At 40.0% G+C, this 17085-nt stretch overlaps 1 protein-coding gene across 4 annotated transcripts; it reads right to left on the bottom strand.

Annotated features, from left to right (window-relative positions):
* Positions 1-2708: 2708 nt before the first annotated feature.
* nptna (neuroplastin a) lies at positions 2709-16381 on the bottom strand. 4 transcript variants are annotated; one of them, XM_069528273.1, is made up of 9 exons: positions 15843-16380; positions 10355-10702; positions 8600-8768; positions 8410-8504; positions 7352-7485; positions 6398-6671; positions 4854-4863; positions 3838-3914; positions 2709-3693 (listed from the first exon to the last, which is right to left on the bottom strand). In XM_069528273.1, exons 1-8 carry the CDS (start codon positions 15931-15933, stop codon positions 3854-3856), a joined length of 1182 nt encoding a protein of 393 aa, XP_069384374.1. In that variant the 5' UTR covers positions 15934-16380; the 3' UTR covers positions 2709-3693; positions 3838-3853. The 4 variants fall into 4 exon arrangements, with proteins under 4 accessions (XP_069384374.1, XP_019934050.1, XP_069384376.1 ...); XM_020078491.2 differs by having other exon boundaries at positions 4854-4875; positions 15843-16379; XM_069528275.1 differs by lacking the exon at positions 10355-10702 and having other exon boundaries at positions 4854-4875; positions 15843-16360.
* Positions 16382-17085: the final 704 nt, after the last annotated feature.

The following is a 17085-nucleotide window of genomic DNA, read 5'->3' as shown; positions in this document are numbered from 1 at the left end:
TATATATTGCATTAAAGATATGGGTTTTATAGGGAAAAATAAATGTGACCAAATTCTAACCAATGACATCATAAACATAATCATCACAGGTCAAAGTGCTGCAGCAGTTCACTTGACTCACTGTTGAATATCTTTTAAAAGAACAGATTGTTGATTTTTAGAAGTCATACCTAATCTATCATCCATTGAAAACAACATACGACACAGTCGGAAATATCTAAAATATACAAAACAATTCATCATTTCTAACTTCACACCCTGGCATTTTATCAGCGCTTGGATCTAAAGTTTAAACAGGGAAGAGAAGTCACACGCTCAATTATTTCCTTGTTTAATGTAGATCATTTTACTTACTGTGTGATTTCAAACTAAATTTTACAGTGAGCTGCAGCCTGAGCATCCATCTGTTCAAACCCTGTGTGTCCTCACAGTTTAATTTTTATACCCTGAAGATGACATTTCCAGTCTAATAGACAAGCAATGAAATACTTTCCTGGCACAGACCAACATGGGGGAATGAATTTGACGTAAGCTCGTTGACAGCTGGATGCCTTATACGTTTGTGTGACTCAATGTGAGCTTTGCTGAACTGATTTAAAGCATAAAGCAATTTTATATGGAGTAATGCCACATGACAGGAAGAAGTGAGCCATGTATTGTTGCCAAAATATTTCCTTATGACACAATGATATATGCTGCTATATATCAGAGATCAAGATTACCCACAATACTGCATTCTGCATAGACTGTATATACAGCATATGTAATCTATGACTGCCACTGAGCAACAGAACCTTTCAGCTTAATTCATGTCATTTATATTATATCCATCAATCATTAAAAACATGTAATTATCTGTGTGCTGGTTATATCTTTACTGCTGCTTGTTATTTATAGAGTTTCCCATCAGTAACTAGTCATGCGTACTGTCCTGGCGTCAGCACTTGATGTTTGGAGTCTCCTTATCATGAACACACTCTGTGCCTTAGTACTCTCAGTCACCACTCTCCATTATGTTTGCAGGCAGAACAACCTTGTATGTTTGTGTCCACTGTAACTTTGATGGAACCTTTGGCTTGAATTTTACGAAGGGAAAAGGCTGCTGTTAACCAATGTTATCAGTTCAGTGTGTAACAGTTGGTGGTTTCGAGCGGTGAAGTTGCATATTGCAGCCAACTGAAAGCCCCTCACCTCATCCCTCCCTTCCAAGCATAGGAGAAACTAAGGAGGCCTTCAGAAAAAACACAATTTAAAAGGTCATCTAAAGAGCCAGTGTTTGGTTTGTCCATTCTGAGCTACTGTAGAAACATGATGGGATGAGCAGCTTCTCCTGATGTAGATATACAGGGGAAACATTCTAAAGTAATGAAAACATGATTCTTAGTTTCTGGTGATTATGAACATGATTGTTGTTTTCCATCTCTGCCCACAGATCGACAAAATCCTACACACTTAAGCTTCAAAGATTTTCCTATGTTTACCCAAGACTTTTATTTTCTCAAGGTGGAGATACCAAACACCTTCATTTATCATTTTCAAAATGTTCTGTCCTAAGAGAAACAATGCGGAAGTCTCTGAGCTAGCAAGCTACACGCTGAAACTGACAAGTTTTGATGAAAATTTCTATCATGCAATGGCACAGTGATACATATTTTACTATTTTTTGTGGTGTTTGGTTTGTGGACAATTAGGAATTCTAATGACAGTGCTCGCCCCCCAAATGAAAATCTTCCACCGAAACAAGTTCCCCACAAATCCAATTTTTCAGTGGGACTGTCATTGTGTCTTGGGCTTTGTGCCGCCCAAGATGATTTAGATTGTATAAAAAAAAAATACAAACAAGTGAGCGCATTTGTTTATCCTATGGCAGAATGATAATAGTACCGACATAGCACTGTGGAGATAGGTCTGGTTATGCATTTGTTGCTTATGCCTTCCTGTTGATTTGTTCATCAAAAATACCTTGTGAAGGTATAAAATAACAAGGTGCTTATTGGGCATGTGACTATTTTCACTCACCTGCCAATCAAATCCGGTACCCAGAAACAAATTTAATTTAGTTAATTTACTCAGAGCTTAAGTAACTAAAATACTGTACCCACTTTGAATATTAATTTTATAAGGACCAGATTCCTTTGTGCATTTTTGTAATAATTTATTGTGTCAAGCCTCATCTTTATTCAGCTAAATAATCAGACATTGCTCTTTATGAGTATCACTCATATAAATCAAGTGACAGCTGGCAGGAGGTTACTCCATCACACACCCTCATTATAGTTTACATAGATTTATTTTTGAGAGAAAAACAAAGCAGCCATCGAGTATTTCTATACACACATCCTCAAATTAATGTAAATAAAGCAATCTCGTTTGGTAATTGTTTCTACTTATCACATGATTATTAGTTTTGAAAGTGATAATTTCAATTTATTATTTAAAATATTTTTTTTTCCATTTGTAACAGTTTATCAGGACTGATTTGTCCTTGTTAAAATAAGAGACCAGCTTCATATGTTGGAACAAAGTCAATTCACACTGAAAATAAAAGTCTCTGCTGTGAGTCACTCACATCCCACATCCACTAGATGGTGTTGTTCACCACATGCTTTCATTTCTTTCCGCATTCCCATAGAAAACCCTGTGCCATCCTTATTGGAGTATTGCAGCACCTCTTCTGTTCGACAAAATAAACAAACTCAAACCACACATTTTCATTTTCCAGATGTTTATTCTTAAAAATGACTCAGGATCTTGGAATTGCATCATATGTCGGTCCTGACGTGGGCCTTCCTCTCGCCACCTCCCACGTCAGCTGTGGATAATTCATGCAGCTGTGTAGTATGCCATCAACGCTCTACAGTGATCCTACTAGTTTAAAGCTTTGTCACAGAGAAATCAAAAGCTGCAATGATTTTCAATATATTGATATGGATAATAATTGCATAGGATAATAGCCATGCTGTACAATACACATAATTATAAAACAATATGGTATAATGATTAGTACATATTCCCTAAAGTTTATACAGTTTTTCATTATTCTCAACATTTAAGTGCATCATATTATATGAATAGTCTTTATATATATGAGCTGATACACACTTATAGTGATTGGAAACATACAGATCATACATACAGCATAAGTAAACCTTAACCAAATTTAGAGGGACATTGCAAAGCCCTTATAATGTAATAAATACTGTCTGGTAAAATGATAGAACTTAGAAAATGGTATGCAGTGGAATGATAAAACTGTACACGACTGTCATACCAGATCATGGTGGTTATCTTCTTTTACATTGTTGAGTTTTGTTTTTCCTCTAGAACACAGTATTGGTTATCTACATGAAGCCACTCTCAGAGAAAACTAAACAAAAGAAAGCCATTTCTGTGTCAAACAGAAGGTCAACATCTTGCATGCATTACTTTAGAAGTAGTAAAAATGTTAAATTAGTGAATAAGAGGGAGAAAAATCATAAACTTCAACAACCGCATGCAGCAACAATGGTTATAATGTGAACAATTCCATAATGCTTCCAGTACCTCCTGATCTCACACCCTCACACAATCATAAGGCATGCCCCATTTAACTCCTGCACAACCACACTTTCAATGGCAGATACATCCTGTTAATGACTGGTATGGACTCTCCTCTTGTTTACCTTCATATGGTCAATACATGTGTAATGAAACCTGTGAATAAAACAAAAATAAATCCACTCATTAGGCCTTATTTTGGTTCACAAGATATGTATAGTGGCTCATCTTGTGATTTGTGGCCACAGGCTTATCAAACATACTGATCGTCAGGCTTCCTCTTAATAATTGAATACTCACTCAGGGGACAGGCTGCTCAGTTCGTATTCCTCTGGCGGAGGTTCTTGTCTTTGTGGTTGTTAGTGGAATTAGTTTTCCTTTAGCAGGAAGCAAATTACACAATCAGTTCACACGTCACACAGAACTGTAACTCTAGTCGAGACAAACATTCTACTTCTGTTTAATCATTGCCGTCATTATTTATTATAAAGACACACAATTTGCTTCTTCTCCGTTTCACCTCATAATTTGAGAATTTTGATTAAAATATATTTTAAAAATTGGAGTTTAGCATATTGTCTGGTTTAAGGGGCTGTCCACAGATTTTACACACAGTCTGTGTTGTACAATGTCTTCTGACAAACGTTGAAAGAAAATAACCCTGAGGATGTTATTAGAATGATTAATTGGAATCAGTGATGAAAAGAATAGGCAGCTACAGTTGTAACAAACATTAATGGTAATGTTAATCATTACATCATCACATTTCACTTTTTACAGTGGAGGAGCAAACCAGACATTTGTTTTTTATTATTTCTTGCAGTATTAATAGTTATATGGACATTTTATTGTTTAATCATTTACAGCCTCTGACAACAAATCTAGCTTCTTCTGTGAGGAGATGTTTTATATTAGTATTATTACAATAGTTGTATTATATTTATTATCATTAGATATCTGTTTATACAGAAAATAAATGGTGTGTGGACTAAACTGCTAACCAATTTTTTAACAAACATTTATGTCCTGCTTATAAATATAGGGATTTTAACAAAGAGCATCATAGATTTCCCAATCAGAACAATTTAAAGTATCCATGTCTGACGTCAAAATACTTATTTCTGTTTTACTTAAAAAGCAGTAAAAACCAACACATATTGCTCCAAGTTATTTATGACCCAGATTTGGGGGGGTAGATAGATCATGAGCTCTACAGACAGTCAGCAGTAGGTGCATGATGGTAAGCTACAACAAAACACATGAATGCAGGAGGCTACACAGAGAGAAGGTAGTGAAGGTAAGAGGTTTATACTTACACTGGTCCAGCTGGGTCATCATCTGATGCAACAAGGAAAAATATGGAGAAATGAAGACGAACAAAATGAAATAATCGCAAGAATGTAGAACAAGTTGACAAGTGACAGAGTTTTTTTAAATAAAGCGTAAACACATATTGCATTTAGCTCTGAGCCTTATGAGGAGTTCTCCTTTAGCTCTACTGTATGTGCAGCCTGTGTCATGGAATGAAAATGCAGCCTACAGATGAAATAACAAAACAGTAAACAACGCATCGTCATGCCGCAGCAAAAAACAACCCGGTGAGGTCATTAACAAACACACAGAGTGCAGTAAAAATCCAGCACAACAACACACTGAAACACATGTGCAAGTGAGATTGATTACATACAGAGGAAATTCAAATGGAAAAAAAATAAATAAATACTGTTGTCATGCAAAGACAAGCAGCATCACAAAAACATCTGTTCACTCAGAGATCAATGAGAAACTTTACTGGACGTAATAATTCAAAGCCGTGTGGGCAGAAATGACTGATGACCACAAAATAGGTTCAGTTCTTTACAGCAGCTTCTTGCATGCCATTTCACTGCTGTAGCAATTCTGAGTTTGTTGCTAGAAATATTTGTAACAAAGAAAAAGAAAAACTGTAAAGCTGAAGATGGAGGAAGCTTAACAGAAGCGTGTCCTGTGCTGTGAACAGGAAACAGAAGAGGCTGAATGCTTATTGGAATTCATGACGCATGCAAAGTCTCACACTTACCACAAACATGATTTAGGTTATGCGATTTGGTGGAAAAGGCATACATTAAAACAATCTGTAATCAGAAGCCAGAATCTAATTCATGAATTATTGACACAATTCACAGTCTACATCTGTTTTGTGACGTTGTAAAGTTGATCAAAATGAGTAAAACACTTCAAGCTAAGCAGGAGTCCATCTCTGACCCTGTAATGATCCATAATGGTGATACATTTCTGTGCAGTGACTGTCACAGAGAGCTGTCTGTCATTCACTGCATGTTGGGTCTAATCAGCGTGTGACAACATCAAAAGTCTGTTTGAGAGGAAAAGGTCACCCAAATACCATTACTGCATGATTTATGATAGAGCTGGTCCCTTGAAAATGAAATACTCAGCAGTATTAAAGGAAAAAAAGAATCCCGGGATGACGAACGCTGGTTGTGTAGCTAAATGGCGCGTCGTGGTTAAGCTCGCAGCAGCTTGGGGACAGAACAAGGTCCTTGGAAAGTTGTTAATAATTGAAACTGTCCACCGCCGCAACATTGCAGTATCATATATCTCATGAATATTAAATGGATGAAATTGTCTTGACAAGGTGCGACCTCTTGCAACAGTGTCTGCCTGTCGGGTCAACCTTGCCAGACTGAATTATTGAATGCGGGCACGGCACAGAGTCAGGTGACTCTGTTGGTGTCTCTGGTAAAAGGCATTAATTACATTAAAGAAGTCAAAATTGTACAATAAAGTTTGTTTCTGTTCAGGAATATTAAAAACAGAGGAATAATAAAACAATTCAAGACACCACTTGCTGGTGACTCACCGTCTTGCAGATCCTCAGGCTTCTTGCGCTTCTCATAAACAACGATGATGACAACCAGGATGATGATCTCGGCCAAAACTCCCAGGAGAGGCCATAAGGGGGCCAAGTGGCTGCGGACCCTCAGCACAGACTTCTCGTCGCGGCTGCTGATACTGTTGGTGGCGTTGCAGTGGTACTCGCCTGGATCTAGGCTAATGTCCAGGTTGGTAATGTGGAGCTCGGTGTAATTGTCTCTGCTGCTGATGAAGAAGCGTCCAGTTGAGTTGTCGATTTCCTACAGAGGGACATGGACAGAGTTGCTTTCACTTTTTTAGTTTAGATCAATCATTCTGTATCTGTATCACAGGAAAATGTTGAAATAACAAAGTAGGTTATGAGATGGCTTACTGAACTGTTGCTCCTCTACTTTTACAGTTCCAATATGTTTCATCGATTTTATTTGTTAACTTGGTGGTTTTTCCCTTGTAAAGCACTTCGTAACTTTCTTTTAAGTGATGTTGTATAAATAAAGTTATATAAATGCATCATAATTAAATCAAATGTAAAATATTTGCAAGATTTTACATTTGACTTAATTTCATATTTCTAGGCAAGAATATTTACAGTATTTAGGGTAAGTGTGGTTTTAATTGAATCCTTCAAACAAGAATAACATGTGACACTGTTAATTAGTTATAGAAAAAAATTTCAGTATAAGGCAAAGTGGATTTTAACTTCTCAACCATCAACTGACGCAACTTTTCCCTGATGATGAGTCGTCGTGGAATTGCAGAGAACAATAGCAAATATACAGTTTTGTTAGTTCAGTTTTTTTAATACAAGTGTGCTACAAAATGAAATGTTTCTTCTCTGTGTGTCGAGATGTTACTGCGTCAGATTTGAACACACTTGCAGTTCACAAATTAACATATATACAAATCTAATTATATAAGTGTCAGTATTTGTGTTATATACCCTAAAAACTCCATTCTCAAACTTCTTCCAGGTCCAGACAGGGTGAGGATAGCCCACAGACTTGCAGTAGAGCACAGCAAGCTGGCCCTCATTCTTATTCTCACTGCGCTTGTGGCCTGTAATCTCAGGAGCAGCTAAAACAGAAAATACCAAGTAATAGTTATAATAATACAAAAGGATAAAAAAAATTAAACTATTGTATGTCTAATATGAGTGCAGTTATTTGGAAATTCAGGTGAAGTCATGTCAGTGAGCTGCATGAAAATAATGTATGGCTTAGAAATATGTGCTTTTTCATCTTTTCATTTTCAAGTTGGACCTGATGATAAACAGTAGTCTTACCAAAGCATTTTGTAATTTAGCAATGAAAATGGTTAATAAATGAAAAATTCCATGCACCAAACATCTCTTTACTGTCAGTTCAAATAATAATTGTGATAATTATTCATTTGTAATGTATTTTTCAAGTAAGATGCACAAAGCAGAGTGAGACAGCTAAAAGAAAATGTCCTGCAGGGAGGAAATGATGCAACAAATGTACTACAGGTACACAATATAAAAGAATTACACATGCAGGATGTTGTGTATTTTTACTCATCTAAGACATAAAAACAATTCCCCTTTTCAAGTCTTTTATGAGAGAAGATACAATAGGAAATGATGTCTGTATTATTCTTTGTATTGTTATAATTCTTTTATTTGTTACCTGCACAACTACAATAATTTTTTTTTGCCTGGACCAACAGAATATTCCCCATAAAATACATCTAAACAGCGACAGCAGAGAAGGCTAACCAGATTTTGCGGTTGGGACTTAATCCTTTGCCATCAGACAAACAAGACACCATCTGCTGCCACTGAGCCTGGCATTGGTTAGATGGAGGTGTCAAGGGCGCCGGCTGCCCCTGAGCCGCTAGCAGAGCCGTTTGAAAATCACAGGCCCTCACATGACAAGGCTGCTGGTGGCTCAAGGCTACATGGGCTGTTTTTATTGGTGACATCTCTGATGTGGCCTTGAAACTAACACAGACGCCTGTAGCTCACAAATCAACACCTACATTTAACTTCAATGCTGGCGTTGCCTGGCGGAGCCACCTCAAAGGTGTAGACACATGTGTACACTCCAGCGTCGTCTCCCCTTGGTTTGTTCAGCCTGCAGAGCATAAACACACCTCACATGAACCCACAACCGACAGCTGAACACACACACACACACACACACACATAAGAATTTGCTGTGACTTCCACCTGTACTCGGTGTTCTTATTCACACTGCGTGTGTCCGGGATCTCCTCGCCATTCTTCATCCAGTAGCTCTCCTCGGGGACACTGTAGGCGCTGGTCAGGTTGCACTGCAGCGTGAAAGTGTCGCCTTCCACTGGAAGTGTGATGTGTTCAGAGGCGGCGATTGATGGCTCTGTAAAAAAAGACTCAAATCAGCTACCACAGAGGTGATGCTTGCTAGGACTCGTGGGTGAGGGTGTGTCCAAAGATGTAAACAACACACAAATGATTGAGACACGACAACCACACTTTATATAAGATAGAGTTATAGATAATATAAAAGAAACTGAGTTGCTGAGTGGGAGGAATTCATTTGGGCATCAGGGGTTCCTGAAATAGGCATCCATTCAAGTGTTCAGTTCCTGATGAATTCTGCAGCTATGTCTCTGTGTTGTGGTCTGCAAGCATTTATATGGTGGACTCACACAAGTGCATTATCGGAAAAACACAAATGCAAGATTCACAACAGAACTGCAAATGCTACAACATAAATGCAGAAGTGACAATGCAACTAAAAGATCCACACAAAAACACAATCACAATGTAAGTGAGCAACGATGAATGTTGACAGTAAAATTGAGCAGTTACTTTCTGCCGTCAATTGAGCCGTCGTTTGTGAAAAACATGTCAAGCCAGTCGAAGAGGGTGTTTACAGGTACTTGAAGAACACAGACATCAGACAAGCATCAAATATTGGTGACTGACTGTTTACTGTTTTTCACAATAGACGGCTGACTTGACTGTAGAAATGAACTCTTCTCGTTTCATTTCTTACATCTGTTTTCACTCGCTTCCACTGTGATAGTGTCTCCGTTGTGTTGCTTCTGCGGTAGTGTTGTCACTTTTGCATTTGTGTTGTGGATCTTGCATTCGTGCTTCCGTTAATGAGCTTGTGTGCAACGTCTCGGACACCGTAGTTTTCAGCCACCTGCCACTCTTAAATTACAGAGCTGGGCTGTAAACTTATTGCATTGTTACCTTATCTGAATATCAGGTAGACCGGTGACTAGTTTGTTCCCCAAATCCTTTTCATGAAGCATAAACCTACTGAGCTCCCAAGAACTTAATTGTGCAGGTAATCCTACCACAACTGACTCAGCATTTATAAAAGACATATTCATGTTAGCAGCCAGCAAAGACAAGTGTAGGTCAGGATCTTTCCAACGACTCTCTCATAGTCTAGAGATGAAGTTGCTCTGGAGGAAATGTGAAATAGTGTAATCTATATGTTGCTTAATCCTAATTATCCACATCGTGCTTAAACATGTAGACACTGGTGAAACTTCTAATCAATTTGGACAGCACATACAAACGTCACAGTACAGTAAAAAATAAACACGTAAGACTTCATAACTGGTGAATGAATGAAACCATCAGCTCCATCAACTACTTTGAAGACAGGAAATCTAAGTCTAAGTGAAGTAGAAGGGAGATGAAGGGAAAACGGACTCTACAGACTGAGGTTTGTACTAAACTAAAGAATGAGCACAACACAAAATACTACTCAACTCTGCTTGTAAAAAAAAATGAGGATGGGTCGGTTGTGTTTTTCTTTATTTTCCAGGTCTGTAGGGTAGGATGGTGTCTATAGAGGAAGCTAGCCGTCCTCTGGAGAGGATCGAGGGAGTCTGAATCACACAGGAACTGTTTAATATGGCTGCTGGGGGTGGGGGGTGGTAGTGGTGGTGGTTGGGGGAGTCCTCTACACTGGCCACTCACTCTGCAGCACCGTTATAGTGGCCTGAGCACGGATCCAGGTGGTGGCTGGATTTTGATGTAGCTCATTACGTCGTGGGTCATTGCTGGCCCTGCACTCGTAGGTCCCGGAGTCATCCAGCGTGAGACGAGAGACGCCCAGCACGCTCACGCCGTTGGTGCCGTAAGCCGTGCTGATGGACACCCGACGCTTACGGGCGCCGTCCCACAGTTGCCTGAAAGAATCGGCTCGGTTGATCTCAGAGTACCACCACTGGATCTCTGGGGTGGGGTTTCCCACCACGTCACAGTACAGCTCAAAGACGTCGCCTGTGAGTTTAGTCTCGGAAAGAGGGGACTTCACAAAGCCGGCTGGTGGAGGTGGAGGTTTGAGGGACGACATGTCCAGAGATAAGCCCAAAGGGAAACAGGTGTGGGATGGAAAGGTGAGAAAACGACAGGGTAAATTAAAAGGGAACCAGAAAGGAAAGGAAAAAAAAAAAGATCATGTGAAATAATCAAAAAGACAAATAGCATTCAAATTTAAATCAGAAAACAAAGGTGAATTAAAGTCTTTGAAAAAGAGAAGAAAAAAAAAAAGCAGATGTGAGAATGTAAAACAAGATGATATTTGGCCATTTTGACGGAAAATGTAGTAATATTGTATAGTTGCTGATAAATTTTCTGTCAGTCGACTAATAGATTAAATGTTTCTTATAAATCATCATCCTCAGACTGTGCACAGGGGTCACGTCAACATTTATCATAGTGCAGAGAGCAGGAGAGAGATGACCTCAGTGCCGCGGCCATTATTACTGCTATTCCTTGGGAGCTTTAATTTGATTCTGCTGGGACGCCCCTGCACGGCTGCTCTCACTTGGTTAATGTTCAATTAATAGAATCTTTTAAATTTGTTACCGGGTCACACGGCGCACACATCCAAAAGTCCTCCAAGTGACCTTGGCGTTATAATAATAATATAATACCACATCCTGTCTGTGTGATGATCATTAGTGGTCAGGGAAGCTTGTTTATATAATCATTCAATCATGAAGACACCAGACACCAGACACCAAACTGTTCTGTTCATTTCACTGGACTGAAATGTCCCAATTGCAGAGGCCAACGCAAAAGAGGAGTAACATTGATTATGGCTGCTCAGAGAGGAGGAGGAGGAGGTTGAGGGGCTGTAGTCATGAGCGTGGTCTATAGGCACCGTGCAGCGTGCACATGAGATTGAGGAGATTTATAAAAGCTGCAGCTCTAGGTCTCTGGGGAGTGTGTGGGCGCATTGGTAATAGACCCACTCCGTTTCCATAGAAGCACTCTACGGCAACAAAGTCGGAAGCAGAGGAGACAAACAACCAGACCAGGGAGATCATCACAGACAATCATGTTTTTTTTTCAACTGACTTCATCACCCTGCTGTACAGCCCACGACAGATTCATCAAGTCCTGTATAGATTCCCTGTAAACAACACGAGTGGGCCTGAACAGTACACCCAACACCTCAGCTCCAGACTAGAACTGCTGAGAGACAAATCCTGACACCTCTGGAAGTCGAGATGTGCTGAGCCAGTCACACTGTGCCTGCACGCCACTGTCCCGTCCACGTCTGAACGATCTCACTCATGTCACAGTGATGTTTGTTTGCTTTTGGATCGTGGTTGCAAACTTGGGCTACAACAAACAGTCATTTTTCTTCACTTCAATAATCTGAAGATCCTTTTCTCGAATTAATCAATTCATAGTTTGCTGTATAAAACATCAGAAACAATGCTCAGTGTCCTACAGCACAAGGTGACCTCATTTAATGGCCAATTCCAAAACCCACAATATTCTCAAATTAGCCTGTTCTGGAATTTTCTATAGACCATCAAATGAATCAAGTCATTGTTGCTGGTCTCCTGAAAATGCCCTTTTGGGCTGAATGGCATTTTTTCATGATGACTTCAGAACATCCTGATTCATTTCACAATCGTTTGATATCTCTAATCTTTGAAAATAACTAGGAATGCAAAACATTTTTTAACAATTAACTTCTCAAAGCCCAAGGTGGCACCTTAAATTGTCCAAAACAACAGATACATTGGACAAGTCATAAGCTGCCATAAAAACCTGCTATTTTCTAATGCCCCCATTTTGTTGATCTTTTTTTAATGTATTGCATATTGCCTGTAAATTTGTACACATCGCACCTTATGCTTGTATTATGTATGTTATGTTTATGCTGTTAAATGACAGAACTAAACTGAACCACTCTGAAATGGCCTCTTGCATAAATTGTGCTGCATATTTGCCTGTAATCCATTAATCATTTGCTCCACAAAACATCAGACAATAATGAAAAATACCCACAACACTTTCCCAGCACTCAAAGAGACATCTCTAAAAATTTTTGTCCGACAAACCGTTAAAATCATTCTTGTGCAATAATAAACAAACAGACATAGGCAGTAATCTCCTCACATGCACTGAAGAAGATGAAACTAAAGAGTTTGAGCTTGGAAATAACTTGATGATTAAAAATAGCTGACTAATCATATCACCTCTACGTGTGACTTTACAGTGCAGTGTTATTTCAAACAAAGATTCTTTTATATCCACATACTGCATTCAGCACAACAGAAAGCTATTCTAGAGAAAAGAGAGCAATCAAAATGCACCATTCTGCCACATCCTGTCAGAGCGACTCAGGACTAAGGAAGAGGTTAAATTGAAGCTCATATCAGAAAATAAAACTGTGTCATTATCATTACACTTTTTAATAGAATAATACGAAGAGTCAGGGTTTAAATCTGTGCTGATTTCTGGTTGAGTCGTCAAACTGTACAATCTGACAGATGGCTGAATGAACTGCCTGCAGCAAACTGACATTACAAGTCGCTGTTTAAAGGATAAATATTCAGATTAATTGATTCAGTCTAGTTGTTATGTGCTTTAAAAATGGCCTCTTGAATTTAATCAAAAAGGTTTATACTCATACAAACTGAGCTGAGTAAGGAGAGTCATTCCTTTTATAATAGAAGGAATATCATTTGTCATTTATCATTTATCACTTCTCCCCAATACAGATTTCATACTTTTCTTTGTTGTACATGTGATCAAACAAACAAAATAAGAAACATTAAGATGACATCGCTGGGCTTTAGGGAATAATGATGATCTATTTTCTGACGATACTTTACATTTGAAGTATTAACTCTATCATATCTATCTACCAACAATTATAATTAAAAAGAAAATACAAACACAGCCAAATTTATTGAACTTCAATTTAAAAATTAAAACATTTACGTTAAATGCAAACACAAATGCTCATCTTATCTGCATTGTTTATTCTGCTGCCACAGGCCTCTTATGTGGCTGTTAACTATGTGCATTAGACACTTTTATTACTAGACTCAGCTGGAGAACAAATCACGTAAACAAGATCCAGCCAATAATAATGCCAGCCTGTAATATGTACTAATAATATTTGATATATACTCCCCTAAGAGACTCTCTGGACTCTTGCAAACAAGTGAAGAAGACAAGATCACACTCTCTAGCGTTTCCAAGCCATTACATGAAACCAGCGTTCTGAGCTTTATCTGCCGTAGCACTGATTGATGAAGAAGTGTTCGGAGTGGGTGTGCAGCATAGGAGGAGATGCATAATGCATTCATACACATGGTCAACTCACTCATTCTCATACAGGGCCTGCAATGAGACAGAAGCTTCACTTACAGCGCACACTTACAAATACTCCGCTAAGATGGAGCCACACTGCCCCGGATCTGTTCGCTGGCAATGGGATTTATGAGCGGGGAGTCATTTGCACAAGCAGAAGTGCGACAAGAAATCAATGCTGTCCTGCAGTGCGGTGCATCTCGACGAAGAGTTAACAGATTCACTGTTGCAGGAGGACATTAAAGCCATGGTTCCCAGTGCAGCATCTCTGCTCTAAAAATAGAGGCATGCAGCAAAATGGACTGATGCTATTTACAGAGCAGCACTTTGAAGGTCCTACATCTAATTACATTGGCTAGGATTTTTTTTTCCCTGTTACAGAGACCTGGAGTGATGCAGTGAATTATCTCACCCTGCAGGAGGAGTTATAAGGATACACTGCAGGAGACTAAACGCTGAATTACTAATAACATACATCCTTACATATCTCAGCAGACAGCAAGTGTGTAGCATGTTGATCGAGTGTGTGCGTGTGTATACAGTTTTGTTGCCTCTTTAGGACCTTTTCCAGCATTAACACAGACTAGCAGTGGACCACACGTGGACAAAAACCTGGTCCTTATGACAAAACGTAATTTATGGGGTCCCTGTTAAAGTTGGTGTAAGATGTGAATTGTGATTAGGTATGAATTGGTCAGAGATTAAGGAATAGTTCACCCAAAAATGAAAATTCACTCATTATCTACTCACCACTGTGCCCATGGAGGGGTGGGTGAAGTGTTTGAGTTCACAAAACACTTTTTGAATTTCAGGGGTAAACAGCGTTACAGCCAAATCCAATCCAATTGAGGTAAATGGTGACCACTTCTTCAAACATAACATGCCTCCATACTGCTCCTGTGGTGTCATCCGAGTGTCCGTAAGACCCGAAATTCAAATTTAACTCGAAACGGCATCACTTAAACCAAGTTTTTAGCCTAAATGACAGCAGACATTCAGGCTTAAAACATGGTGTAAATGATGCTGTATCTGGACTATCCCTTTAGGGTTAGTGATATGGTTTTGTTTATGTTGTCCCCACTAAATGGAAGTCAATGCAGTATCCTGATGAGGAAAGCTGCATAAACGTGTGTGTTTGGTGTGTGTGAGTGTGTGTGTGTACTTTATGTCATCTCTTTAGGACCTTTTCCAGCTGTAAACCTTTGACCTTATTGGGACCATTAGAACTCATAGGGACCAAAACCTGATCCTTCTGAGGCTAACCATCATTTGCATGGTTATGGTCTGTGTGTGTGTGTGTGTGTGTGTGTGTGTGTGTGTGTGTGTGTGTGTGTGTGTGTGTGTGTGTGTGTGTGTGTGTGAGAGAGAGAGAGAGAGAGAGAGAGAGAGAGAGACCATTCCTCCATGTGTCCTCTCCTGGCCCAGTGTAATGAGCAGTAACTTGTCCTTGCTGAGTGAAGGGCTCATGTTTCCACTCTGTATTCAGCTCCACACGCCAAAGGACATTTTAGGGACATCGCACAGGCCTCTGCTGAGAACCACATCATCCAAACGAATACACATTGTGGCCCATCAAAGATTTATTGACCCTTCATCTCAGACTGCAGGGAAGGAGATTGGAAACACTGCGCTTCCCTTCCACTGGTTTCAGGGATTATCTAATGAGACCTGGCGGCTGCGGAGACATTCGTGCTTCTTGACAACACACACGTCCCGTAATGGACCATCTCGACATCCTTCCCTGAAAGCCGCATGATTCTGTTCCCCCCCTTTTTAAACGCCATGTTGATGGGTTACTAGCATCATGTGGGGCATGTGAGGGCAGAGCTGCTTCTCTTACCGTTCTGAGAGGAGACGGGCTGCAGCATCAGCGCCCCGAGGATCAGCACCGAGAAGGACATGACTGCAGCTCGGGGTTTTCCAGGTGTCATCTTCAGGGACGAGGAGACGGAAATGCCGTTAGAGGCGAGATTTTTTTTAAAAAAGGGAAGGGGGGGTGAGTGATGCGACGTGGATCCGTCCGAAGCTCCCACACACCGACCGTGTCACGCAGGGAGGAGAGAGGGAGGTGTCGCTGGGTGGACTAGCGGGAGCCTGCAGTACTGCTGTCCGATACCTGCGCTGCCTCCGCCGCTGCTGTCAGCTCCGGTGCGCCGAGGGAGCCACGCTCCTTTTTAACCCCCTCCGTCTAATCCCAAATCCCGCGAGGTCTCAGAGGACCACGGGGACAGGCAGGCGACGTCCCATCGTAAAGAGGAGCACAAATCGATGATATCAAAAACAATAAACAAGGATCCATGGATTTGTTTGTCTTACATCGAAATCATTTACAGAGTGAATATCAGTCATGAGAAACAGCCTGTAGCCACTTTTAACATCAAACTCTAGTTAAACCAGCTTCGCTAATGTTAATGGTCTGCTGTTGCTATAGTTACCTGCCATTTAATAGAGTTGTTTCTACTGACCAATCAGAAGCCAGTGTTTCTCAGGCGTTGCTACAGGATTCTCCAAATATGAACTGCATAGAGAAAGTAAGCCAGTGTCCAGGGCCCCATTAGCTTAAACATGTTTTATGAAACTCTTTTCCTGCTGTGTAGCATTTTTTGTTTGTAAGCTATTGGAGTAAATGTGATTTTGAAACTGTTACCTGATTGTAAAACAGCAGATTAAATCGTAATATATAGGCTTTGATGTATTAAGACTGTGTCTGACACTGTGATGTCCTTTTAGCCTAAAGTGATATAAACTGTGTGGTTGCAGGTCGCTCTCGGGCACACGCAGTCTTCGGATACTATTTTGCATGCAGGGATCTGTAGCGAGTTTATGTCCAGGGCCTGTGGTCATGATAATCCGTCCATGACAGTATCAGTGCATAACAAAGTGCCTAACAAATGCCTGAAACTGTGCTTTGGGTCAAGCAGTCTCACAGGCTGACTAAGCCCTGACCTCAACAGCACATGCACAGGCTTTAAGTAGAGTTTTAATCCTATTCCTCTTTGAACTAACAGAGGCTAATGGAGTCCCACACCTACAACACAGTAGCCTCATTCATTTGCTGCATTCATACATCTACTACACAGCAT

This window comes from Paralichthys olivaceus, chromosome 7, assembly GCF_024713975.1.
Source record: "Paralichthys olivaceus isolate ysfri-2021 chromosome 7, ASM2471397v2, whole genome shotgun sequence".
In the NCBI taxonomy this organism is placed as follows: domain Eukaryota; kingdom Metazoa; phylum Chordata; class Actinopteri; order Pleuronectiformes; family Paralichthyidae; genus Paralichthys; species Paralichthys olivaceus.
Note: the sequence above shows the minus strand (reverse complement) of the source record. Positions and strands in the feature narration are given on the sequence as shown.

Excerpts from the sequence above, each read along its gene's own strand:
- nptna (XM_020078491.2), bottom strand. The coding sequence starts at position 15,933 with ATGACACCTGGAAAACCCCGAGCTGCAGTCATGTCCTTCTCGGTGCTG. Across the intron at positions 8,505-8,599 it reads AATAAGAACACCGAGTACAG|GCTGAACAAACCAAGGGGAG; the intron begins GTGGAAGTCACA and ends TATGCTCTGCAG. Across the intron at positions 6,672-7,351 it reads TTGAGAATGGAGTTTTTAGG|GAAATCGACAACTCAACTGG; the intron begins GTATATAACACA and ends GTCCCTCTGTAG.